The following is a 26,435-nucleotide window of genomic DNA, read 5'->3' as shown; positions in this document are numbered from 1 at the left end:
CACCTGAGAACTCATTTTTAATGTGGAAGCAAGTCATCCTCGGCTCCGAGGGACTGCCCAAGAAGAAACTGCACACATTGCAACTGATTCCTGTTCAGCGACTGGCCAGATTCACCTGGGGCGTCTGATAGACGCAGAAAGCCCTTCCCTTCCCCATCTTTGAGAAACTCCCAACTGATGAGAAATCCACGTCAGCAGACTCTCTCTCAATTGGGACAAATCCGACTTATTAAACCCAGAAGACTCAAATTCCAGGTTGGCAAGAACCAAAGATTAGTGACTCCCTCAACAACAACACCCTGTATTTATACAGCACTTTTAACATCGTTAAAACGTCCCAGGGTGCTTCACAGGAGTGTAAATCAGACAACATTTTGACCCCGAGCCACATAAAGACATATTGGGACTGGTGACCAAAAGCTTGGACAAAGAGGTCGGTTTTAAGGAGCGTCATAAAGGAGGAGAGAGAGGCGGGGAGGTTTAGGGAGGGAATTCCAGAGCTCGGGGCCCAGGCGGCTGAAGGCACGGCCGCCAATGGTGGAGCGATGGAAATCGGGGGATGCGCAAGAGGGCAGAATTGGAGGAGCGCAGAGATCTCGGAGGGTTGTAGGGCTGGAGGAGGTTACAGAGATAGGAAGGGTTGTAGGGGCTGGAGGAGGTTACAGAGATAGGGAGGGGTGTAGGGCTGGAGGAGGTTACAGAGATAGGGAGGGTTGTAGGGGCTGGAGGAGGTTACAGAGATAGGGAGGGGTGTAGGGGCTGGAGGAGGTTACAGAGATAGGGAGGGGTGTAGGGCTGGAGGAGGTTACAGAGATAGGGAGGGTTGTAGGGGCTGGAGGAGGTTACAGAGATAGGGAGGGGTGTAGGGGCTGGAGGAGGTTACAGAGATAGGGAGGGGTGTACGGCTGGAGGAGGTTACAGAGATAGGGAGGGTTGTAGGGGCTGGAGGAGGTTACAGAGATAGGGAGGGGTGTGGGTGCTGGAGGAGGTTACAGAGATAGGGAGGGTTGTAGGGCTGGAGGAGGTTGCAGAGATAGGGAGGGGTGTGGGTGCTGGAGGAGGTTACAGAGATAGGGAGGGGTGTGGGTGCTGGAGGAGGTTACAGAGATAGGGAGGGTTGTAGGGGCTGGAGGAGGTTACAGAGATAGGGAGGGTTGTAGGGGCTGGAGGATGTTACAGAGATAGGGAGGGGTGTAGGGGCTGGAGGAGGTTACAGAGATAGGGAGGGTTGTAGGGGCTGGAGGAGGTTACAGAGGTAGGGAGGGGGGGCGAGTACGGCAGGGGTCAAATAAATCAGAGTTGAAGAATTGTTGAAAATAAAATGTGTGTTCCCCTCTTGTCTTTCAGAAATGGACACGTGTAAAGTGGATCGAGGTATCTGTGGACATGGTGTGTGTGTCTATGATCCATCCGGATACACCTGCGCTTGTCACACTGGCTATCAGCTCCATACCCATATTAAACAGTGTGTGGGTAAGAATCAGAAAGACTTGCATTTACATAGCCCCTTTCACAACCTCAGAATCTCCCAAAGCACTTTACAGCCAATGAAGTACTTTTTGGAGTGTGGTCACTGTTGTAATGCAGGAAATGCAGCAGCCAATTTGCGCACAGTAAGCTCCCACAAACAGCAATGTGATAATGACCAGAGCATCTGTTTTCGGTGTTGGTTGAGGGATAAATATTGGCCCCAGGACACCAGGGAGAACTCCCCCTGCTCTTCTTCCAATAGTGGCCATGGGATCATTTACATCCACCTGAGAAAGCAGACAGGACCTCGGTTTAACGTCTCGTCTGAAACATGGCACCTCCGACAGTGCGGAGCTCCCTCAGTACTGCCCCTCCGACAGTGCGGCGCTCCCTCAGTACCGCCCCTCCGACAGTGCGGCGCTCCCTCAGTTCTGCCCCTCCGACAGTGCGGCGCTCCCTCAGTACTGGCACTGGGAGTGTCGACTTGGATTTATGGGGGCTCAAGTCCCTGGAGTGGGGGCTCGAACCCACAACCTTCTGACTTGGAAGCGAGAGTGCTACCCACTGAGCCACGACTGACATCCTCAGCAGATACAGAACTCAAGGGCTGCATGAATATCGAGTACCACTTTAGGCCATTGCACTTGGAGGGTACAAAGTAGCAATGCGTGTTGAGCAGGCTAGCCCCTGTTGGTCGACTGTGCATCCCAGGTGAGCTGTAAGTGTGTGTTGCATGTAGTACAGGCGTGTGGGAGAACGCCATTAGTCCCTGCTGTACTCTCCATCCCAACAGGTAGCTTGGCATTTGCCAGCAATATTGCAGGAAGCATCCCATTTTAGGTGAGGGTGGGAGTTACTGCTGGAGAACGGCACCCTTCCCCACCTGGGGAACCCCCCGATCACGTGTGGTGCGGGTTAGGTGCAGAGTAAAAAAACGCTTTTCTACATTGCCCCGATAATGTGCCACAGCCCCAGTTGCAAGAGAGTGTTTTCCCCCGCTACACCGGGGCGACATTTTTAACATATCCCACACTAGCCCTCCATCTACCCCCTGAGCCACACTCCAATCTCGTGCCGCATTAGATGTCATTTTGCCTTCAAGACCCGTGGCCAGTAACTGCGGTTGAGACTCTTCCCACCGTGGGACCGTGACAGCCAGCAGGGGCTTATCATTCCATGGTCTAGACTGCATTGGAACCCATGAACCTCATCCCTGCTTTTGTCACCTCCAGACTTGACTATTCCAACGCACTCCTGGCCGGCCTCCCACATTCCACCTGACGTAAACTTGAGCTCATACAAACCTTTGCTGCCCCGTGTCCTAACTCGCACCCAGTCCCGTTCACCCATCACCCCCTGTGCTCGCTGACCGAGATTGGCTCCTGGTCAGGCAACGCCTCGATTTAAAAATTCTCATCCTGGTGTTCAAATCCCTTCATGGCCTCCTCGCCCCCCTCCCTATCTCTGTAACCTCCTCCAGCCCCTACACCCCTCCCTATCTCTGTAACCTCCTCCAGCCCCTACACCCCTCCCTATCTCTGTAACCTCCTCCAGCCCCTACACCCCTCCCTATCTCTGTAACCTCCTCCAGCCCTACACCCCTCCCTATCTCTGTAACCTCCTCCAGCCCCTACACCCCTCCCTATCTCTGTAACCTCCTCCAGCCCCTACACCCCTCCCTATCTCTGTAACCTCCTCCAGCCCCTACACCCCTCCCTATCTCTGTAACCTCCTCCAGCCCTACACCCCTCCCTATCTCTGTAACCTCCTCCAGCCCCTACAACCCTCCCTATCTCTGTAACCTCCTCCAGCCCCTACACCCCTCCCTATCTCTGTAACCTCCTCCAGCCTTACACCCCTCCCTATCTCTGTAACCTCCTCCAGCCACTACACCCCTCCCTATCTCTCTAACCTCCTCCAGCCCTACAACCCTCCCTATCTCTGTAACCTCCTCCAGCCCCTACAACCCTCCCTATCTCTGTAACTTCCTCCAGCCCCTCAACCCTCCCTATCTCTGTAACTTCCTCCAGCCCCTCAACCCTCCCTATCTCTGTAACCTCCTCCAGCCCCTCAACCCTCCCCATCTCTGTAACCTCCTCCAGCCCTACAACCCTATCTCTGTAACTTCCTCCAGCCCCTCAACCCTCCCTATCTCTGTAACCTCCTCCAGCCCTACAACCCTCCCTATCTCTGTAACCTCCTCCAGCCCTACAACCCTCCCTAGCTCTGTAACCTCCTCCAGCCCTACAACCCTCCCTATCTCTGTAACCTCCTCCAGCCCCTACAACCCTCCCTATCTCTGTAACCTCCTCCAGCCCTACAACCCTCCCTATCTCTGTAACCTCCTCCAGCCCTACAACTCTCCCTATCTCTGTAACCTCCTCCAGCCCTACAACACTCCCTATCTCTGTAACCTCCTCCAGCCCTACAACCCTCCCTATCTCTCTAACCCACTCCAGCCCTACAACCCTCCCTATCTCTGTAACCTCCTCCAGCCCCTACAACCCTCCCTATCTCTGTAACCTCCTCCTGCCCCACAACCCTCCCTATCTCTGTAACCTCCTCCAACCCCTCAACCCTCCCTATCTCTGTAACTTCCTCCAGCCCCTCAACCCTCCCGATCTCTGTAACCTCCTCCAGCCCCTCAACCCTCCCCATCTCTGTAACTTCCTCCAGCCCCTCAACCCTCCCTATCTCTGTAACCTCCTCCAGCCCCTCAACCCTCCCGATCTCTGTAACCTCCTCCAGCCCTACAACCCTCCCTATCTCTGTAACCCCCTCCAGCCCTACAATCCTCCCTATCTCTGTAACCTCCTCCAGCCCCTACAACCCTCCCTATCTCTGTAAACTCCTCCAGCCCCTACAACCCTCCCTATCTCTGTAACCTCCTCCTGCCCCACAACCCTCCCTATCTCTGTAACCTCCTCCAGCCCCTCAACCCTCCCTATCTCTGTAACTTCCTCCAGCCCCTCAACCCTCCCTATCTCTGTAACCTCCTCCAGCCGCTTAACCCTCCCTATCTCTGTAACTTCCTCCAGCCCCTCAACCCTCCCTATCTCTGTAACCTCCTCCAGCCCCTCAACCCTCCCCATCTCTGTAACTTCCTCCAGCCCCTCAACCCTCCCTATCTCTGTAACCTCCTCCAGCCCCTCAACCCTCCCGATCTCTGTAACCCCCTCCAGCCCTACAACCCTCCCTATCTCTGTAACCTCCTCCAGCCCCTACAACCCTCCCTATCTCTGTAACCTCCTCCAGCCCCTCAACCCTCCCTATCTCTGTAACCTCCTCCAGCCCTACAACCCTCCCTATCTCTGTAACCCCCTCCAGCCCTACAACCCTCCCTATCTCTGTAACCTCCTCCAGCCCCTACAACCCTCCCTATCTCTGTAACCTCCTCCAGCCCCTCAACCCTCCCTATCTCTGTAACTTCCTCCAGCCCCTCAACCCTCCCTATCTCTGTAACCTCCTCCAGCCCCTCAACCCTCCCTATCTCTGTAACCTCCTCCAGCCCCTACAACCCTCCCTATCTCTGTAACCTCCTCCAGCCCCTACAACCCTCCCTATCTCTGTAACCTCCTCCAGCCCCTACAACCCTCCCTATCTCTGTAACCTCCTCCAGCCCCTGCAACCCTCCCTATCTCTGTAACCTCCTCCAGCCTCTACAACCCTCCCTATCTCTGTAACCTCCTCCAGCCCCTACAACCCTCCCTATCTCTGTAACCTCCTCCAGCCCCTACAACCCTCCCTATCTCTGTAACCTCCTCCAGCCCCTACAACCCTCCCTATCTCTGTAACCTCCTCCAGCCCCTACAATCCTCCCTATCTCTGTAACCTCCTCCAGCCCCTACAACCCTCCCTATCTCTGTAACCTCCTCCAGCCCCTGCAACCCTCCCTATCTCTGTAACCTCCACCAGCCCCTACACCCCTCCAGATCTCTGTAACCTCCACCAGCCCCTACACCCCTCCCTATCTCTGTAACCTCCTCCAGCCCTACAACCCTCCCTATCTCTGTAACCTCCTCCAGCCCCTACAACCCTCCCTATCTCTGTAACCTCCTCCAGCCCCTACAACCCTCCCTATCACTGTAACCTCCTCCAGCCCCTACAACCCTCCCTATCTCTGTAACCTCCTCCAGCCCCTACAACCCTCCCTATCTCTAACCTCCTCTAGAGCCCTACAACCCTCCCTATTTCTGTAACCTCCTCCAGCCCTACAACCCTCCCTATCTCTGTAACCTCCTCCAGCCCCTCAACCCTCCCTATCTCTGTAACCTCCTCCAGCCCTACAACCCTCCCTATCTCTGTAACCTCCTCCAGCCCCTACAACCCTCCCTATCTCTGTAACCTTTTCCAGCCCTACACCCCTCCCTATCTCTGTAACCTCCTCCAGTCCCTACAACCCTCCCTATCTCTGTAACCTCCTGCGGCCCTACAACCTTCCCTATCTCTGTAACCTCCTCCAGCCCCTACAACCCTCCCTATCTCTGTAACCTCCTCCAGCCCCTACAACCCTCCCTATCTCTGTAACCTCCTCCAGTCCCTGCAACCCTCCCTATCTCTGTAACCTCCTCCAGCCCCTACAACCCTCCCTATCTCTGTAACCTCCTCCAGTCCCTACAACCCTCCCTATCTCTGTAACCTCCTCCAGCCCTACAACCCTCCCTATCTCTGTAACCTCCTCCAGCCCCTACAACCCTCCCTATCTCTGTAACCGCCTCCAGCCCTACAACCCTCCCTATCTCTGTAACCTCCTCCAGCCCCTACAACCCTCCCTATCCCTGTAACCTCCTCCAGCCCTACAACCCTCCCTATCTCTGTAATCTCCTCCAGCCCCTACAACCCTCCCTATCCCTGTAACCTCCTCCAGCCCCTGCAACCCTCCCTATCTCTGTAACTTCCTGCGGCCCTATTGTGTCTCAAGGGGTTTTATACCCTTACCTATATAACAATTAAGGAGGACTCCGGGGTGGAGAGTTTAGTTAACGGCCATTTTATTTACAATGTGCTACATTTCCCATAGTGCATTGCAAATCACCACTATGGTATCCCATATGGGACAATTCTAATACACATTCAAAATACACAACAGGCCCTACAACCCCACCCCCGAGATCTCGGCGCTCCTCCAATTCTGGTCTCTTGCGCATCCCCCGATTTCCATCGCTCCACCATTGGCGGCCGTGCCTTCAGCTGCCTGGGCCCTAAGCTCTGGAATTCCCTCCCTAAACCTCTCCGCCTCTCTCTCCGCCTTTAAGATGCTCCTTAAAATCTACCTCTTTGACCAAGCTTTTGGTTGGCTGTCCTAATATCTCCTTATGTGGCTCAGTGTCTGATAATCGATCCTGTGAAGCACCTTGGGAGGTTCTACTGCATTAAAGGTGCTGTATAAATGCACGTTGTTGTTGTTGTGCAATGTTAGTGTCTGACCCCCCTCCCCGCCATTTTGCTGAGCCAGGTTAAACAGGAGCACATTTCTTCGCCTCTCTTCCAGATGTGAACGAGTGTGACAACAATCCGTGCGGGGCCAGAAAAGGCGAGTGTATCAACTCCATCGGCACCTACACCTGCCTCTGTTACCGGGGCTACCAGTCACAGGAACATCAGGAAGGCAGCATTTGCGTAGGTGCGTGGTGTACCCTCCCCCTCCCCTCCCCTCCTCTGACGAACCTCGCGCTCGCTCCGGGCCCTCCTCGAGCACAGGCCTCGCTCTGCATTCCCGTGCCAGTCCCGCTCGGCTTGTGTTTGTGACTGGCCGTTTGACTGCTGTTGCTCTGTTCCAGATATCAACGAGTGCAGCGAGGGGCGGCTCTGTGCGAACGGCCGATGTGTCAACACCGAGGGCTCCTTCTACTGTCGTTGCCACGCTGGCTACCGCCTCGTCAGCCACCAGACCTCCTGTGAAGGTAACGCGCCTCCGCTCGCATCGTCTTCCGGACGCCATCCAAATCAGCAACGGGACACTCATAGAATCATAGCAGGCCATTCGGCCCATCGTGTCTGTGCCGGAATAGCTTCACGTTGCTTTCTAGTCTCAGCTTTCACCCACATTCAATCTGTCAGCCTCCACCTCACACCCACACCACACCTCTGTCAGTGTCAGCTCCTGTACATGTACAGTACACAGCGGGTAAAAGGGAACGATTCACTCCCCTCTGGTACTCTACGGCCCGTGTGTGTCTCAGTGTCAGCCCCTGTACATGTACAGTACACAGCGGGTAAAAGGGAACGATTCACTCCCCTCTGGTACTCTACGGCCCGTGTGTGTCTCAGTGTCAGCCCCTGTACATGTACAGTACACAGCGGGTAAAAGGGAACGACTCACTCCCGTCTGGCACTGTACGGCCCGTGTGTGTATCTCAGTGTCAGCTCCTGTACATGTACAGTACACAGCGGGTAAAAGGGAACAATTCACTCCCGTCTGGTACTGCATGGTCCATGTGTGTCTCAGTGTCAGCTCCTGGACATGTACAGTACACAGCGGGTGGAAGGGAACATGGATTTATCTAGTCTGATTTATATGCAGATGCCTTCTCCATTTCTGTGTTGTGTTGGTGTCTCTCCGATTCGTAATTCCTGCATAAAAATGTGACATCCACAACTCCTGATCCTTTTCCTAGATATCAACGAATGCCACAATCCGAACGCCTGCCCACGCGGCAAATGCAAGAATAAGCCGGGGACGTACGAGTGTGTTCCCTGTCCGGAGGGATACCGGAGCCAGGCCGGGGAGTGCTATGGTGAGATCCTGCCCGTGTCCAGTAGGAAGGGACGGGGAAGGGGTCACTGTGTGGGGGGGGGGTCACTGTGTGGGGGGGGGGGTGTCACTGTGGGGGGGGGGGTCACTGTGGCGGGGGGGGTCACTGTGGGGGGGGGTCACTGTGGGGGGGGGTCACTGTGGTGGGGGGGGGTCACTGTGGGGGGGTCACTGTGGGGAGGGTCCACTGTGCGGGGGGGGTCACTGTGCGGGGGGGTCACTGTGCGGGGGGTCACTGGGGTCACCTTGGGGAGGGGTCACTGTGGGGAGGGGTCACTATGGGGGGTGGGTCACCGTGGGGGGGGGTCACTGTGGGGGGGAGGGGCATACAGGACTATGGGAATCACCCTCCACATTCTCCACTCAAACATTCTGGGGAATGGAACATTTTCCATTTCAGGCACACAGCACCAGTATTAACCACTCTCCCAGGTTAGATACAGAGTAAAGGTCCCTCTACACTCTCCCATCAAACACTCCCAGGGCAGGTACAGCACGGGTTAGATACAGAGTAAAGCTCCCTCTACACTGCCCCATCAAACACTCCCAGGGCAGGTACAGCACGGGTTAGATACAGAGTAAAGCTCCCTCTACACTGTCCCATCAAACACTCCCGGGCAGGTATAGCTGGTTTAGATGCTGTTCCCTCTCCCATGTCTTTGTGTGATGTTTAGTTTTGCGCGGTGCGCTGATACTCTTTGTCTTCTCTCCCCAGATGTTGACGAGTGCTTAGACAGGTCCTTCTGTTTAAATGGGAAGTGCGTCAACACAAAGGGCTCGTACAGTTGCAGCTGCAGCAAGGGCTTTAAACCAGCACCCGATGGGAAGAGCTGTCAAGGTAACCTCGAACTCTCAGTGCTCTCCTTAGTAACAGGCATCACTGGGGCCTAGGTTTCTCCCTTCAGTAACAGGCCTCACTGGGGCCTAGGTTTCTCCCTTCAGTAACAGCCCACCCTCGGTGTCCGATCGTTGTCCCTCTTTGTTTATTCTCCATCCTAGTTCTGATTTGCCTCCTGTTATTCACTTTCCTACAGATATTAATGAGTGCAGCGAGGGGCGGTTGTGTGCCAATGGACGCTGTTTAAACACAGAGGGCTCCTTCCAGTGTCGCTGTCACCCTGGCTATCGCCTGTCCAATCATCAAACCTCCTGTACAGGTAACTTCAATTTATTGTTGAGATCCCCTGATGAAGGATCTACAGCTGCAGAACACCACCAGCAGTGGAAAGGAGTGGGGCAGAAGAGGAATTAAATGCACAAGGAGTGATCAGTTGGCAACAAAGCTTGGGTTTCTCCATCCTGTAGATTGTGGGAGGAACAGGGGGACTGGGAGCTGGGAGGAGTGCCACGCTATTGAGGTGCTGGGACAGAATGTTCGGGCAGGAGATGGAGCGATGAGTCTTGTTTTCAGCACAGGGCGGAGGCAGGTTGTGTCAGACAGGGGATTTGGGCCTTGGAACAAAGAGAGAGTTCAGGTCAGCACTGAACAGAGAAGAATCAACAAAATAGAGAGACACATTCACCGAAAGAAGATTCAATGGGTGGGTAGAGTCCGTGATAGGGGAAGAGTGTCCATGGGCTGTGGGAGGAGATTCAATGGGTGGGTAGAGTCCGTGATAGGGGAGAGTGTACATGGGCTGTGGGAGGAGATTCAATGGGTGGGTAGAGTCCGTGATAGGGGAGAGTGTACATGGGCTGTGGGAGGAGATACAATGGATGGGTAGAGTCTGTGATAGGGGAGAGTGTCCATGGGCTGTGGGAGGAGATTCAATGGGTGGGTAGAGTCCGTGATAGGGGAGAGTGTACATGGGCTGTGGGAGGAGATTCAATGGGTGGGTAGAGTCCGTGATAGGGGAGAGTGTACATGGGCTGTGGGAGGAGATACAATGGATGGGTAGAGTCTGTGAGAGGGTAGAGTGTACATGGGCTGTGGGAGGAGATTCAATGGGTGGGTAGAGTCTGTGATAGGGGAAGAGTGTCCATGGGCTGTGGGAGGAGATTCAATGGGTGGGTAGAGTCCATGATAGGGGAGAGTGTGCATGGGCTGTGGGAGGAGATTCAATGGGTGGGTAGAGTCCGTGATAGGGGAGAGTGTCCATGGGCTGTGGGAGGAGATTCAATGGGTGGGTAGAGTCTGTGATAGGGGAGAGTGTACATGGGCTGTGGGAGGAGATTCAATGGGTGGGTAGAGTCTGTGATAGGGGAGAGTGTCCATGGGCTGTGGGAGGAGATTCAATGGGTGGGTAGAGTCTGTGATAGGGGAGAGTGTCCATGGGCTGTGGGAGGAGATTCAGTGGGTGGGTAGAGTCTGTGATAGGGGAGAGTGTACATGGGCTGTGGGAGGAGATTCAATGGGTGGGTAGAGTCTGTGATAGGGGAGAGTGTCCATGGGCTGTGGGAGGAGATTCAGTGGGTGGGTAGAGTCTGTGAGAGGGGAGAGTGTCCATGGGCTGCGGGAGGAGATTCAATGGGTGGGTAGAGTCTGTGATAGGGGAGAGTGTCCATGGGCTGTGGGAGGAGATTCAGTGGGTGGATAGAGTCTGTGATAGGGGAGAGTGTCCATGGGCTGTGGGAGGAGATTCAATGGGTGGGTAGAGTCTGTGATAAGGGAGAGTGTCAATGGGCTGTGGGAGGAGATTCAATGGGTGGGTAGAGTCTGTGATAGGGGAGAGTGTCCATGGGCTGTGGGAGGGGATTCAGTGGGTGGGTAGAGTCCGTGATAGGGGAGAGTGTACACGGGCTGTGGGAGGAGATTCAATGGGTGGGTAGAGTCTGTGATAGGGGAGAGTGTCCATGGGCTGTGGGAGGAGATTCAATGGGAGGGTAGAGTCCGTGATAGGGGAGAGTGTACACGGGCTGTGGGAGGAGATTCAATGGGTGGTGAGAGTCTGTGACAGGGGAGAGTGTCCATGGGCTGTGGGAGGAGATTCAATGGGTGGGTAGAGTCCGTGATAGGGGAGAGTGTACACGGGCTGTGGGAGGAGATTCAATGGGTGGATAGAGTCCGTGATAGGGGAGAGTGTCCATGGGCTGTGGGAGGAGATTCAATGGGTGGGTAGAGTCTGTGATAGGGGAGAGTGTACATGGGCTGTGGGAGGAGATTCAATGGGTGGGTAGAGTCTGTGATAGGGGAGAGTGTCCATGGGCTGTGGGAGGAGATTCAATGGGTGGGTAGAGTCTGTGATAGGGGAGAGTGTCCATGGGCTGTGGGAGGAGATTCAGTGGGTGGGTAGAGTCTGTGATAGGGGAGAGTGTACATGGGCTGTGGGAGGAGATTCAATGGGTGGGTAGAGTCTGTGATAGGGGAGAGTGTCCATGGGCTGTGGGAGGAGATTCAGTGGGTGGGTAGAGTCTGTGAGAGGGGAGAGTGTCCATGGGCTGCGGGAGGAGATTCAATGGGTGGGTAGAGTCTGTGATAGGGGAGAGTGTCCATGGGCTGTGGGAGGAGATTCAGTGGGTGGATAGAGTCTGTGATAGGGGAGAGTGTCCATGGGCTGTGGGAGGAGATTCAATGGGTGGGTAGAGTCTGTGATAAGGGAGAGTGTCAATGGGCTGTGGGAGGAGATTCAATGGGTGGGTAGAGTCTGTGATAGGGGAGAGTGTCCATGGGCTGTGGGAGGGGATTCAGTGGGTGGGTAGAGTCCGTGATAGGGGAGAGTGTACACGGGCTGTGGGAGGAGATTCAATGGGTGGGTAGAGTCTGTGATAGGGGAGAGTGTCCATGGGCTGTGGGAGGAGATTCAATGGGAGGGTAGAGTCCGTGATAGGGGAGAGTGTACACGGGCTGTGGGAGGAGATTCAATGGGTGGGGAGAGTCTGTGACAGGGGAGAGTGTCCATGGGCTGTGGGAGGAGATTCAATGGGTGGGTAGAGTCCGTGATAGGGGAGAGTGTACACGGGCTGTGGGAGGAGATTCAATGGGTGGATAGAGTCCGTGATAGGGGAGCGTGTCCATGGGCTGTGGGAGGAGATTCAATGGGTGGGTAGACTCCGTGATAGGGGAGCGGGTACATGGGCTGTGGGAGGAGATTCAATGGGTGGGTAGAGTCCGTGATAGGGGAGAGTGTCCATGGGCTGTGGGAGGAGATTCAATGGGTGGGTAGAGTCCGTGATAGGGGAGAGTGTCCGTGGGCTGTGGGAGGAGATTCAATGGGTGGGTAGAGTCTGTGAGAGGGGAGAGTATACATGGGCTGTGGCAGGAGATTCAATGGGTGGGTAGAGTCCGTGATAGGGGAGAGTGTCCATGGGCTGTGGGAGGAGATTCAATGGGTGGGTAAAGTCCGTGATAGGGGAGAGTGTCCATGGGCTGTGGGAGGAGATTCAATGGGTGAGTAGAGTCTGTGATAGGGGAGAGTGTCCATGGGCTGTGGGAGGAGATTCAGTGGGTGGGTAGAGTCTGTGAGAGGGGAGAGTGCACATGGGCTGTGGGAGGAGATTCAATGGGTGGCTAGAGTCTGTGATAGGGGAGAGTGTACATGGGCTGTGGGAGGAGATTCAATGGGTGGGTAGAGTCTGTGATAGGGGAGAGTGTACATGGGCTGTGGGAGGAGATTCAATGGGTGGGTAGAGTCTGTGATAGGGGAGAGTGTACATGGGCTGTGGGAGGAGAGTCAATGGGTGGGTAGAGTCTGTGATAGGGGAGAGTGTCCATGGGCTGTGGGAGGAGATTCAGTGGGTGGGTAGAGTCTGTGATAGGGGAGAGTGTCCATGGGCTGTGGGAGGGGATTCAATGGGTGGGGAGAGTGTACATGGGCTGTGGGAGGAGATTCAATGGGTGGGGAGAGTCTGTGATAGGGGAGCGTGTCCATGGGCTGTGGGAGGAGATTCAGTGGGTGGGCAGAGTCTGTGAGAGGGGAGAGTGTCCATGGGCTGTGGGAGGAGATTCAATGGGTGGGTAGAGTCTGTGATAGGGGAGAGTGTAACTGGGCTGTGGGAGGAGATTCAGTGAGTGGGTAGAGTCCATGATAGGGGAGAGTGTACATGGGCTGTGGGAGGAGATTCAGTGGGTGGGCAGAGTCTGTGAGAGGGGAGAGTGTCCATGGGCTGTGGGAGGAGATTCAATGGGTGGGTATAGTCCATGATAGGGGAGAGTGTACATGGGCTGTGGGAGGAGATTCAATGGATGGGTAGGGTCTGTAATAGGGGAGAGTGTACATGGGCTGTGGGAGGAGATTCAATGGGTGGGTAGAGTCTGTGATAGGGGAGAGTGCACATGGGCTGTGGGAGGAGATTCAATGGGTGGGTAGAGTCCGTGATAGGGGAGAGTGTACATGGGCTGTGGGAGGAGATTCAATGGATGGGTGGAGTCTGTGATAGGGGAGAGTGTCCATGGGCTGTGGGAGGAGATTCAATGGGTGGGTAGAGTCTGTGAGAGGGGAGAGTGTGCATGGGCTGTGGGTGGGTAGAGTCTGTGATAGGGGAGAGTGTCCATGGGCTGTGGGAGGAGATTCAATGGGTGGGTAGAGTCCGTGATAGGGGAGAGTGTACATGGGCTGTGGGAGGAGATTCAGTGGGTGGGTAGAGTCCGTGATGGGGGAGAGTGTCCATGGGCTGTGGGAGGAGATTCAATGGGTGGGTAGAGTCTGTGATAGGGGAGAGTGTCCATGGGCTGTGGGAGGAGATTCAGTGGGTGGGTAGAGTCCGTGATGGGGGAGAGTGTCCATGGGCTGTGGGAGGAGATTCAATGGGTGGGTAGAGTCCGTGATAGGGGAGCGTGTCCATGGGCTTTGGGAGGAGATTCAATGGGTGGGTAGAGTCTGTGATAGGGGAGAGTGTCCATGGGCTGTGGGAGGAGATTCAATGGGTGGGTAGAGTCCGTGATAGGGGAGAGTGTCCATGGGCTGTGGGAGGAGATTCAGTGGGTGGGTAGAGTCCGTGAAAGGGGAGAGTGTCCATGGGCTGTGGGAGGAGATTCAATGGGTGGGTAGAGTCTGTGAGAGGGTAGAGTGTCCATGGGCTGTGGGAGGAGATTCAGTGGGTGGGTAGAGTCCGTGATAGGGGAGAGTGTCCATGGGCTGTGGGAGGAGATTCAGTGGGTGAGTAGAGTCTGTGATAGGGGAGAGTGTCCATGGGCTGTGGGAGGAGATTCAATGGGTGGGTAGAGTCTGTGAGAGGGTAGAGTGTCCATGGGCTGTGGGAGGAGATTCAGTGGGTGGGTAGAGTCTGTGAGAGGGGAGAGTGTACATGGGCTGTGGGAGGAGATTCAATGGGTGGCTAGAGTCTGTGATAGGGGAGAGTGTACATGGGCTGTGGGAGGAGATTCAATGGGTGGGTAGAGTCTGTGATAGGGGAGAGTGTACATGGGCTGTGGGAGGAGATTCAGTGGGTGGGTAGAGTCTGTGATAGGGGAGAGTGTCCATGGGCTGTGGGAGGAGATTCAGTGGGTGGGTAGAGTCTGATAGGGGAGAGTGTCCATGGGCTGTGGGAGGGGATTCAATGGGTGGGCAGAGTGTACATGGGCTGTGGGAGGAGATTCAATGGGTGGGGAGAGTCTGTGATAGGGGAGCGTGTCCATGGGCTGTGGGAGGAGATTCAGTGGGTGGGCAGAGTCTGTGAGAGGGGAGAGTGTCCATGGGCTGTGGGAGGAGATTCAATGGGTGGGTAGAGTCTGTGATAGGGGAGAGTGTACCTGGGCTGTGGGAGGAGATTCAGTGAGTGGGTAGAGTCCATGATAGGGGAGAGTGTACATGGGCTGTGGGAGGAGAGTCAATGGGTGGGTAGAGTCTGTGATAGGGGAGAGTGTACATGGGCTGTGGGAGGAGAGTCAATGGGTGGGTAGAGTCTGTGAGAGGGGAGAGTGTCCATGGGCTGCGGGAGGAGATTCAATGGGTGGGTAGAGTCCATGATAGGGGAGAGTGTACATGGGCTGTGGGAGGAGATTCAATGGGTGGGTAGGGTCTGTAATAGGGGAGAGTGTACATGGGCTGTGGGAGAAGATTCAATGGGTGGGTAGAGTCTGTGAGAGGGGAGAGTGTCCATGGGCTGTGGGAGGAGATTCAGTGGGTGGGTAGAGTCTGTGAGAGGGGAGAGTGTACATGGGCTGTGGGAGGAGATTCAATGGGTGGCTAGAGTCTGTGATAGGGGAGAGTGTACATGGGCTGTGAGAGGAGATTCAATGGGTGGGTAGAGTCTGTGATAGGGGAGAGTGTTCATGGGCTGTGGGAGGAGATTCAATGGGTTGGTAGAGTCTGTGATAGGGGAGAGTGTACATGGGCTGTGGGAGGAGAGTCAATTGGTGGCTAGAGTCTGTGATAGGGGAGAGTGTCCATGGGCTGTGGGAGGGGATTCAATGGGTGGGGAGAGTGTACATGGGCTGTGGGAGGAGATTCAATGGGTGGGTAGAGTCTGTGATAGGGGAGAGTGTCCATGGGCTGTGGGAGGAGATTCAATGGGTGGGTAGAGTCTGTGATAGGGGAGAGTGTACATGGGCTGTGGGAGGAGATTAAATGGGTGGGTAGAGTCTGTGATAGGGGAGAGTGTACATGGGCTGTGGGAGGAGATTCAATGGGTGGGTAGAGTCTGTGATAGGGGAGAGTGTACATGGGCTGTGGGAGGAGATTCAATGGGTGGGGAGAGTCTGTGATAGGGGAGCGTGTCCATGGGCTGTGGGAGGAGATTCAGTGGGTGGGCAGAGTCTGTGAGAGGGGAGAGTGTCCATGGGCTGTGGGAGGAGATTCAATGGGTGAGTAGAGTCTGTGATAGGGGAGAGTGTCCATGGGCTGTGGGAGGAGATTCAATGGGTGGGTAGAGTCTGTGAGAGGGTAGAGTGTCCATGGGCTGTGGGAGGAGATTCAGTGGGTGGGTAGAGTCTGTGAGAGGGGAGAGTGCACATGGGCTGTGGGAGGAGATTCAATGGGTGGCTAGAGTCTGTGATAGGGGAGAGTGTACATGGGCTGTGGGAGGAGATTCAATGGGTGGGTAGAGTCTGTGATAGGGGAGAGTGTACATGGGCTGTGGGAGGAGATTCAGTGGGTGGGTAGAGTCTGTGATAGGGGAGAGTGTCCATGGGCTGTGGGAGGAGATTCAGTGGGTGGGTAGAGTCTGATAGGGGAGAGTGTCCATGGGCTGTGGGAGGGGATTCAATGGGTGGGGAGAGTGTACATGGGCTGTGGGAGGAGATTCAATGGGTGGGGAGAGTCTGTGATAGGGGAGAGTGTACATGGGCTGTGGGAGGAGATTCAATGGGTGGGGAGAGTCCATGATAGGGGAGAGTGTCCATGGGCTGTGGGAGGGGGTTCAATGGGTGGGTAGAGTCTGTGATAGGGTCGAGTGTACATGGGCTGTGGGAGGAGATTCAGTGGATCCAAATATCAGGGACCCAAAATAAATTTCACAGTAGGAACAACCAAAATTGAACAAACCACTAACTACACATACTTGGGCTTAAAAATCAGTTCTACGGGAAACTTCAAACTGGCTGTGAATGAACTGAAAGAGAAAGCAAGAAGGGCTTTCTATGCCATCAAAAAATCAATCCAAATAGAAATCCCAATTAGCATTTGGCTCAAAATTTTCAAATCAGTAATTGAACCAATTGCACTCTATGGCAGTGAGGTATGGGGACCGCTAACACAACAAGAATTTGCAAAATGGGACAAACACCCAATTGAGATCCTACATGCAGAATTCTGTAAAAGTATCCTCCGGACTCAAAGGAAAACAGTAAACAATGCATGCAGGGCGGAACTAGGCCAATATCCATTAATAATCACGATCCAAAAAAGAGCCACCAAATTTTGGAATCACCTACAAATGAGCAACCCCCAATGCTATCACTACGACGCCCTGAAATGCCAAGAGCTGACCATAAAAAAGAATACCCTCAGTCAACTAGTCCTGGGACTCAGTGAAATAACCACTAACAATACTAACAATAACCAGCCCCAGGACAGTGACAGGGTAACACAAAGAATTCGACCCAACACAATCGTCGCTAAGCAAAAGGAAAAATATCTGACATATTGGGCAGAAACAACAAAAACCCAAAGCAAACTCATTTGCTACTTGGCCCTAAACAGACAATACAACATAGCTGATTACCTGACTATGGTAAAGGATAACAAACTGAGAAGAACCTTGACAAGGTACAGACTTAGCGAACATAGCCTAGCGATCGAAAAAGGCAGACCAGGCTGCCAAGAGAAGACAGGATATACTCTCACTGCAGTCAGGGAGTAGTGGAGACAGAGATGCACTTCCTCACAGCCTGTGGAAAATATCAGGGCATCAGGGAGAATTTCTACCAAACATTCTCACAAATATGCCCTGAATTCAGAAATCTGAATGACAACCAAAAACTCCCAGTCCTACTGGGGGAGGAGAGAAGCTGTGTAACACTGGCGGCACACTATGTTACAGCTTGCCATGAACAGAGGGACAACCAGTAAACTAAGAAAAGAGTATATATAAACAATGCGAATGTATATTTATACACTCAGGGATATACCTGTTTATACACTGTATGAATAGAACTGCGTTTATGTGTTCAACCATAAATGTATTTTGATGCTTTGGCAACATAAGATGTACCTTATCATGCCAATAAAGCGATTTGAATTGTGAATTGTGAATTGGGTGGATAGAGTCTGTGATAGGGGAGAGTGTACATGGGCTGTGGGAGGGGATTCAGTGGGTGGGTAGAGTCCGTGATAGGGGAGAGTGTACACGGGCTGCGGGAGGAGATTCAATGGGTGGGTAGAGTCTGTGATAGGGGAGAGTGTCCATGGGCTGCGGGAGGAGATTCAATGGGTGGGTAGAGTCTGTGATAGGGGAGAGTGTCCATGGGCTGCGGGAGGAGATTCAATGGGTGGGTAGAGTCTGTGATAGGGGAGAGTGTCCATGGGCTGTGGGAGGAGATTCAATGGGTGGATAGAGTCTGTGATAGGGGAGAGTGTCCATGGGCTGTGGGAGGAGATTCAATGGGTGGGTAGAGTCTGTGAGAGGGGAGAGTGTCCATGGGCTGTGGGAGGAGATTCAATGGGTGGGTAGAGTCTGTGAGAGGGGAGAGTGTCCATGGGCTGTGGGAGGAGATTCAGTGGGTGGGTAGAGTCTGTGAGAGGGGAGAGTGTCCATGGGCTGTGGGAGGAGATTCAGTGGGTGGGTAGAGTCTGTGAGAGGGGAGAGAGTCCATGGGCTGTGGGAGGAGATTCAGTGGGTGGGTAGAGTCTGTGATAGGGGAGAGTGTACATGGGCTGTGGGTGGAGATTCAATGGGTGGATAGAGTCTGTGATAGGGGAGAGTGTCCATGGGCTGTGGGAGGAGATTCAGTGGGTGGGTAGAGTCTGTGAGAGGGGAGAGTGTCCATGGGCTGCGGGAGGAGATTCAATGGGTGGATAGAGTCTGTGATAGGGGAGAGTGTCCATGGGCTGTGGGTGGAGATTCAATGGGTGGATAGAGTCTGTGATAGGGGAGAGTGTCCATGGGCTGTGGGAGGAGATTCAGTGGGTGGGTAGAGTCTGTGAGAGGGGAGAGTGTCCATGGGCTGCGGGAGGAGATTCAATGGGTGGATAGAGTCTGTGATAGGGGAGAGTGTCCATGGGCTGCGGGAGGAGATTCAATGGGTGGATAGAGTCTGTGATAGGGGAGAGTGTCCATGGGCTGCGGGAGGAGATTCAGTGGGTGGATGGAGTCTGTGATAGGGGAGAGTGTCCATGGGCTGCGGGAGGAGATTCAGTGGGTGGGTAGAGTCTGTGATAGGGGAGAGTGTACATGGGCTGTGGGAGGAGATTCAATGGGTGGGTAGAGTCTGTGATAGGGGAGAGTGTACATGGGCTGTGGGAGGAGATTCAATGGGTGGGTAGAGTCTGTGATAGGGGAGAGTGTCCATGGGCTGTGGGAGGAGATTCAATGGGTGGGTAGAGCCCCTGATAGGGGAGGGTGTCCATGGGCTGTGGGAGGAGATTCAGTGGGTGGGTAGAGTCTGTGATAGGGGAGAGTGTACATGGGCTGTGGGAGGAGATTCAATGGGTGGGTAGAGTCTGTGATAGGGGAGAGTGTACATGGGCTGTGGGAGGAGATTCAATGGGTGGGTAGAGTCTGTGATAGGGGAGAGTGTCCATGGGCTGTGGGAGGAGATTCAGTGGGTGGATAGAGTCTGTGATAGGGGAGAGTGTACATGGGCTGTGGGAGGAGCTTCAATGGGTGGGTAGAGTCTGTGATAAGGGAGAGTGTCAATGGGCTGTGGGAGGAGATTCAATGGGTGGGTAGAGTCCGTGATAGGGGAGAGTGTCCATGGGCTGTGGGAGGGGATTCAATGGGTGGGGAGAGTGTCCATGGGCTGTGGGAGGAGATTCAATGGGTGGGGAGAGTCTGTGAGAGGGGAGAGTGTACATGGGCTGTGGGAGGAGATTCAGTGGGTGGGTAGAGTCTGTGATAGGGGAGCGTGTCCATGGGCTGTGGGAGGAGATTCAGTGGGTGGGCAGAGTCTGTGAGAGGGGAGAGTGTCCATGGGCTGTGGGAGGAGATTCAGTGAGTGGGTAGAGTCCATGATAGGGGAGAGTGTACATGGGCTGTGGGAGGAGAGTCAATGGGTGGGTAGAGTCTGTGATAGGGGAGAGTGTACATGGGCTGTGGGAGGAGAGTCAATGGGTGGGTAGAGTCTGTGAGAGGGGAGAGTGTCCATGGGCTGTGGGAGGAGATTCAGTGGGTGGGTAGAGTCTGTGAGAGGGGAGAGTGTACATGGGCTGTGGGAGGAGATTCAATGGGTGGCTAGAGTCTGTGATAGGGGAGAGTGTACATGGGCTGTGGGAGGAGATTCAATGGGTGGGTAGAGTCTGTGATAGGGGAGAGTGTACATGGGCTGTGGGAGGAGAGTCAATTGGTGGCTAGAGTCTGTGATAGGGGAGAGTGTACATGGGCTGTGGGAGGAGATTCAATGGGTGGGTAGAGTCTGTGAGAAGGGAGAGTGTCCATGGGCTGTGGGAGGAGATTCAGTGGGTGGGTAGAGTCTGTGATAGGGGAGAGTGTCCATGGGCTGTGGGAGGGGATTCAATGGGTGGGGAGAGTGTACATGGGCTGTGGGAGGAGATTCAATGGGTGGGGAGAGTCTGTGATAGGGGAGCGTGTCCATGGGCTGTGGGAGGAGATTCAGTGGGTGGGCAGAGTCTGTGAGAGGGGAGAGTGTCCATGGGCTGTGGGAGGAGATTCAATGGGTGAGTAGAGTCTGTGATAGGGGAGAGTGTCCATGGGCTGTGGGAGGAGATTCAATGGGTGGGTAGAGTCTGTGAGAGGGTAGAGTGTCCATGGGCTGTGGGAGGAGATTCAGTGGGTGGGTAGAGTCTGTGAGAGGGGAGAGTGTCCATCGGCTGTGGGAGGAGATTCAATGGGTGGCTAGAGTCTGTGATAGGGGAGAGTGTACATGGGCTGTGGGAGGAGATTCAATGGGTGGGTAGAGTCTGTGATAGGGGAGCGTGTACATGGGCTGTGGGAGGAGATTCAGTGGGTGGGTAGAGTCTGTGATAGGGGAGAGTGTCCATGGGCTGTGGGAGGAGATTCAGTGGGTGGGTAGAGTCTGATAGGGGAGAGTGTCCATGGGCTGTGGGAGGGGATTCAATGGGTGGGGAGAGTGTACATGGGCTGTGGGAGGAGATTCAATGGGTGGGGAGAGTCTGTGATAGGGGAGCGTGTCCATGGGCTGTGGGAGGAGATTCAGTGGGTGGGCAGAGTCTGTGATAGGGGAGCGTGTCCATGGGCTGTGGGAGGAGATTCAATGGGTGGGTAGAGTCCGTGATAGGGGAGAGTGTCCATGGGCTGTGGGAGGAGATTCAATGGGTGGGTAGAGTCCGTGATAGGGGAGAGTGTCCATGGGCTGTGGGAGGAGATTCAATGGGTGGGTAGAGTCCGTGATAGGGGAGAGTGTCCATGGGCTGTGGGAGGAGATTCAATGGGTGGGTAGAGTCCGTGATAGGGGAGCGTGTCCATGGGCTGTGGGAGGAGATTCAATGGGTGGGTAGAGTCTGTGATAGGGGAGAGTGTCCATGGGCTGTGGGAGGAGATTCAGTGGGTGGGTAGAGTCCGTGATAGGGGAGAGTGTACATGGGCTGTGGGAGGAGATTCAATGGGTGGGTATAGTCCGTGGTAGGGGAGTGTGTACATGGGCTGTGGGAGGGTAGAGTCCGTGATGGGGGAGAGCGTCCATGGGCTGTGGGAGGAGATTCAATGGGTGGGTAGAGTCTGTGATGGGGGAGTGTGTGCATGGGCTGTGGGAGGAGATTCAGTGGGTGGGTAGAGTCCGTGATAGGGGAAAGTGTCCATGGGCTGTGGGGAGAAGAAGCCTGATCGGCTAAATGATCTATTCTCTATCCTTGTGTGCTCGTGTTTGGTTTAAGACCGCACTTGTTCCTGTGAATCACCCTTGGTTGGTGTAAAAGGGGAGCAGTGTATCACAGTTGGTTGAGAATCCAGTGTTTTGCCAATTTTTCTAGTCCTGGTAACCTTTGCCCTCTCGCGTAGATATCAATGAATGCTTGGAGCTGGCGGGTGCCTGCACTAACGGAGAGTGCATCAACATGCCAGGATCCTACACTTGCCAGTGTCTCCCGGGCTTCCAGCTGTATGATGGCACACGGTGTAAAGGTAACAACCGACAGACGGCACAAAGAAACGGGTTCAGGGAGCAGCCTGGCAGCCCCATGGCCCTGGGAGATCTGCATCTCCATACCCCTCACTGTAACACTCTGATATACCCCACACCCCTCACTGTAACACTCTGATATACCCCACACCCCTCACTGTAACACTGATGTACCCCACACCCCTCACTGTAACACTCTGATATACCCCACACCCCTCACTGTAACACTGATATACCCCACACCCCTCACTGTAACCCTTTGATACACCCCTCACTGTAACACTCTCTGATATACCCCACACCCCTCACTGTAACACTGATATACCCCACACCCCTCACTGTAACACTTTGATATACCCCACACCCCTCACTGTAACACTCTCTGATATACCCCACACCCCTCACTGTAACACTGTGATATACCCCACACCCCTCACTGTAACACTGATATACCCCACACCCCTCACTGTAACACTCTGATATACCCCACACCCCTCACTGTAACACTGATATACCCCACACCCCTCACTGTAACACACTGATATACCCCACACCCCTCACTGTAACACTCTGATATACCCCACACCCCTCACTGTAACACTCTGATATACCCCACACCCCTCACTGTAACACTGATATACCCCACACCCCTCACTGTAACACTCTGATATACCCCACACCCCTCACTGTAACACACTGATATACCCCACACCCCTCACTGTAACACTGTGATATACCCCACACCCCTCACTGTAACACCCCCACACCCCTCACTGTAACACTGATATACCCCACACCCCTCACTGTAACACTCTGATATACCCCACACCCCTCACTGTAACACTGATATACCCCACACCCCTCACTGTAACACTGATATACCCCACACCCCTCACTGTAACACACTGATATACCCCACACCCCTCACTGTAACACTGATATACCCCACACCCCTCACTGTAACACTCTGATATACCCCACACCCCTCACTGTAACACTGATATACCCCACACCCCTCACTGTAACACTGATATACCCCACACCCCTCACTGTAACACACTGATATACCCCACACCCCTCACTGTAACACTCTGATATACCCCACACCCCTCACTGTAACACTCTGATATACCCCACACCCCTCACTGTAACACTGATATACCCCACACCCCTCACTGTAACACTCTGATATACCCCACACCCCTCACTGTAACACACTGATATACCCCACACCTCTCTGGTCCACTACCGAGATGGTCCTAACCCAGCTCTGTGTATGTTGGTGTCTACGCTCATTGGCAGGCCCATAGTTGTGGGTGGGAAGCACGGCCTCTGGCTTTCTGCAACTCCCTACAGCTGCTGAGATTGGGGCCTCCCTGCGACTGAAGTGGGGAGGGTGTGCGTTGGGGTAGAGTTGGTAGAGAGCCTGGATGAAGTGTGCCTGCAGGAAGGAGGCCCAGCCCTCCTGCTACCTTCCCATCGCCATTCACAGCCCCTCACTCAGTTGAGTGAAGGTCCCACAGGTGCCCTGTCACAGGTGCCCTGTATGGGGTGTCACAGCACGTTGAGGGAAAATCTTTCCCAGGATTTCCTGTAAATCGAACAACCTCCTTTATTTTACATAGTATTAGATAGAATCTACAGCACAGAAGCAGGCCATTCGGCTCAACTGCTCCGTGCCGGTGTTTCTGCTCCACACGAGCCTCCTCCCACCCCTCTTCATCTCACCCTATCCTTCTATTCCTTTCTCCCTCGTGTGTTTATCCAGCTTCCCCTTAAATGCATCTCTGCTCTTCACCTCGCCCGCTCCCTCTGGTGGCGAATTCTCACCACTCTCTGGGTAAAGAATTTCTCCTGAATCCCCGTTGGGTTTTTCTTTGCACAGATATCGACGAGTGCGCCTTGAACCGCTCGCTGTGCGTGCCAAACGGCGCCTGCGAGAACACGGAGGGCTCCTTCTCCTGCGTCTGCGACACCGGCTTTATCCTGTCGCCGGACAGGTACACTTGCGAAGGTAGGTCAGGGCAAGGGAGGTGGCTGAGCAGGTCGAGGGGAACGGGGCGTCAGCAGGGAATTAGATTGGTATTCGTGGGGGGTGGTGTGTAGTGCAATGTTGGGGAATGGACGCTCCTCACGATAATCGGGTTCAAATCCATTTGTTGACTTACATAGGAAATAAGCATTCAATGATAACCATTATTATTGATAATAATTACACCCATACAATGATAACCATTATTAATAATTACCCCTGTACAATGATAACCATTAATAATAATTACACCTGTACAATGATATTATTATTAATAATGGATATTATTAATGGATATCATTGTACAGGTGTAATTATCAATGATAACCATTATTATAATTACACCTGTACAATGATATCCATTAATAATAATTACACCTGTACAATGATATCCATTAATAATAATTACACCTGTACAATGATATCCATTATTATAATTACACCTGTACAATGATATCCATTAATAATTATTACACCTGTACAATGATATCCATTAATAATAATTACACCTGTACAATGATATCCATTAATAATAATTACACCTGTACAATGATAACCATTAATAATAATTACACCTGTACAATGATATCCATTAATAATTATTACACCTGTACAATGATATCCATTAATAATTATTACACCTGTACAATGATATCCATTAATAATAATTACACCTGTACAATGATATCCATTAATAATAATTACACCTGTACAATGATAACCATTAATAATAATTACACCTGTACAATGATATCCATTAATAATTATTACACCTGTACAATGATATCCATTAATAATTATTACACCTGTACAATGATATCCATTAATAATAATTACACCTGTACAATGATATCCATTAATAATAATTACACCTGTACAATGATATCCATTATTATAATTACACCTGTACAATGATATCCATTAATAATTATTACACCTGTACAATGATATCCATTAATAATAATTACACCTGTACAATGATATCCATTAATAATAATTACACCTGTACAATGATAACCATTAATAATAATTACACCTGTACAATGATATCCATTAATAATTATTACACCTGTACAATGATATCCATTAATAATTATTACACCTGTACAATGATATCCATTAATAATAATTACACCTGTACAATGATATCCATTAATAATAATTACACCTGTACAATGATAACCATTAATAATAATTACACCTGTACAATGATATCCATTAATAATTATTACACCTGTACAATGATATCCATTAATAATTATTACACCTGTACAATGATATCCATTAATAATAATTACACCTGTACAATGATATCCATTAATAATAATTACACCTGTACAATGATAACCATTAATAATAATTACACCTGTACAATGATATCCATTAATAATTATTACACCTGTACAATGATATCCATTAATAATTATTACACCTGTACAATGATATCCATTAATAATAATTACACCTGTACAATAACCATTAATAATAATTACACCTGTACAATGCTAACCATTGATAATAATTACACCTGTACAATGATATCCATTAATAATAATTACACCTGTACAATGATATCCATTAATAATAATTACACCTGTACAATGATATCCATTAATAATAATTACACCTGTACAATGATAACCATTAATAATAATTACACCTGTACAATGCTAACCATTGATAATAATTACACCTGTACAATGATATCCATTAATAATAATTACACCTGTACAATGATATCCATTAATAATAATTACACCTGTACAATGATATCCATTAATAATAATTACACCTGTACAATGATAACCATTAATAATAATTACACCTGTACAATGCTAACCATTGATAATAATTACACCTGTACAATGATATCCATTAATAATAATTACACCTGTACAATGATATCCATTAATAATAATTACACCTGTACAATGATATCCATTAATAATAATTACACCTGTACAATGATAACCATTAATAATAATTACACCTGTACAATGATATCCATTAATAATAATTACACCTGTACAATGATATCCATTGATAATAATTACACCTGTACAATGATATCCATTGATAATAATTACACCTGTACAATGATATCCATTAATAATTAAACCTGTACAATGATATCCATTAATAATAATTACACCTGTACAATGATATCCATTATTATAATTACACCTGTACAATGATATCCATTAATAATTATTACACCTGTGCAATGATATCCATTAATAATAATTACACCTGTACAATGATATCCATTAATAATAATTACACCTGTACAATGATATCCATTAATAATAATTACACCTGTACAATGATAACCATTATTATAATTACACCTGTACAATGATATCCATTAATAATAATTACACCTGTACAATGATATCCATTAATAATAATTACACCTGTACAATGATATCCATTAATAATAATTACACCTGTACAATGATATCCATTAATAATAATTACACCTGTACAATGATAACCATTAATAATAATTACACCTGTACAATGATATCCATTAATAATAATTACACCTGTACAATGATATCCATTAATAATAATTACACCTGTACAATGATATCCATTGATAATAATTA

General features: G+C 51.6%; 1 protein-coding gene across 4 annotated transcripts in view; it reads left to right on the top strand.

Annotated features, from left to right (window-relative positions):
• The window catches only part of ltbp3 (latent transforming growth factor beta binding protein 3), a 258,409-nt gene that overhangs the window by 202,620 nt on the left and 29,354 nt on the right, over positions 1-26,435 (top strand). For all 4 annotated transcript variants that reach the window (XM_085976243.1, XM_085976241.1, XM_085976244.1 and 1 more), the window contains 8 exons: positions 1,348-1,473; positions 6,962-7,093; positions 7,251-7,373; positions 8,088-8,207; positions 8,940-9,062; positions 9,259-9,381; positions 21,674-21,796; positions 23,680-23,808. In XM_085976243.1, coding sequence (XP_085832369.1) covers positions 1,348-1,473; positions 6,962-7,093; positions 7,251-7,373; positions 8,088-8,207; positions 8,940-9,062; positions 9,259-9,381; positions 21,674-21,796; positions 23,680-23,808 — 999 coding nt within the window. The remainder of the gene's footprint in view (positions 1-1,347; positions 1,474-6,961; positions 7,094-7,250; positions 7,374-8,087; positions 8,208-8,939; positions 9,063-9,258; positions 9,382-21,673; positions 21,797-23,679; positions 23,809-26,435) is intronic.

Source organism: Somniosus microcephalus, unplaced genomic scaffold (assembly GCF_052327205.1).
Source record: "Somniosus microcephalus isolate GS21.2 unplaced genomic scaffold, FLI_Smic_1.0 unresolved_chr2, whole genome shotgun sequence".
NCBI classification, from domain to species: Eukaryota; Metazoa; Chordata; class Chondrichthyes; order Squaliformes; family Somniosidae; genus Somniosus; species Somniosus microcephalus.
Note: the sequence above shows the minus strand (reverse complement) of the source record. Positions and strands in the feature narration are given on the sequence as shown.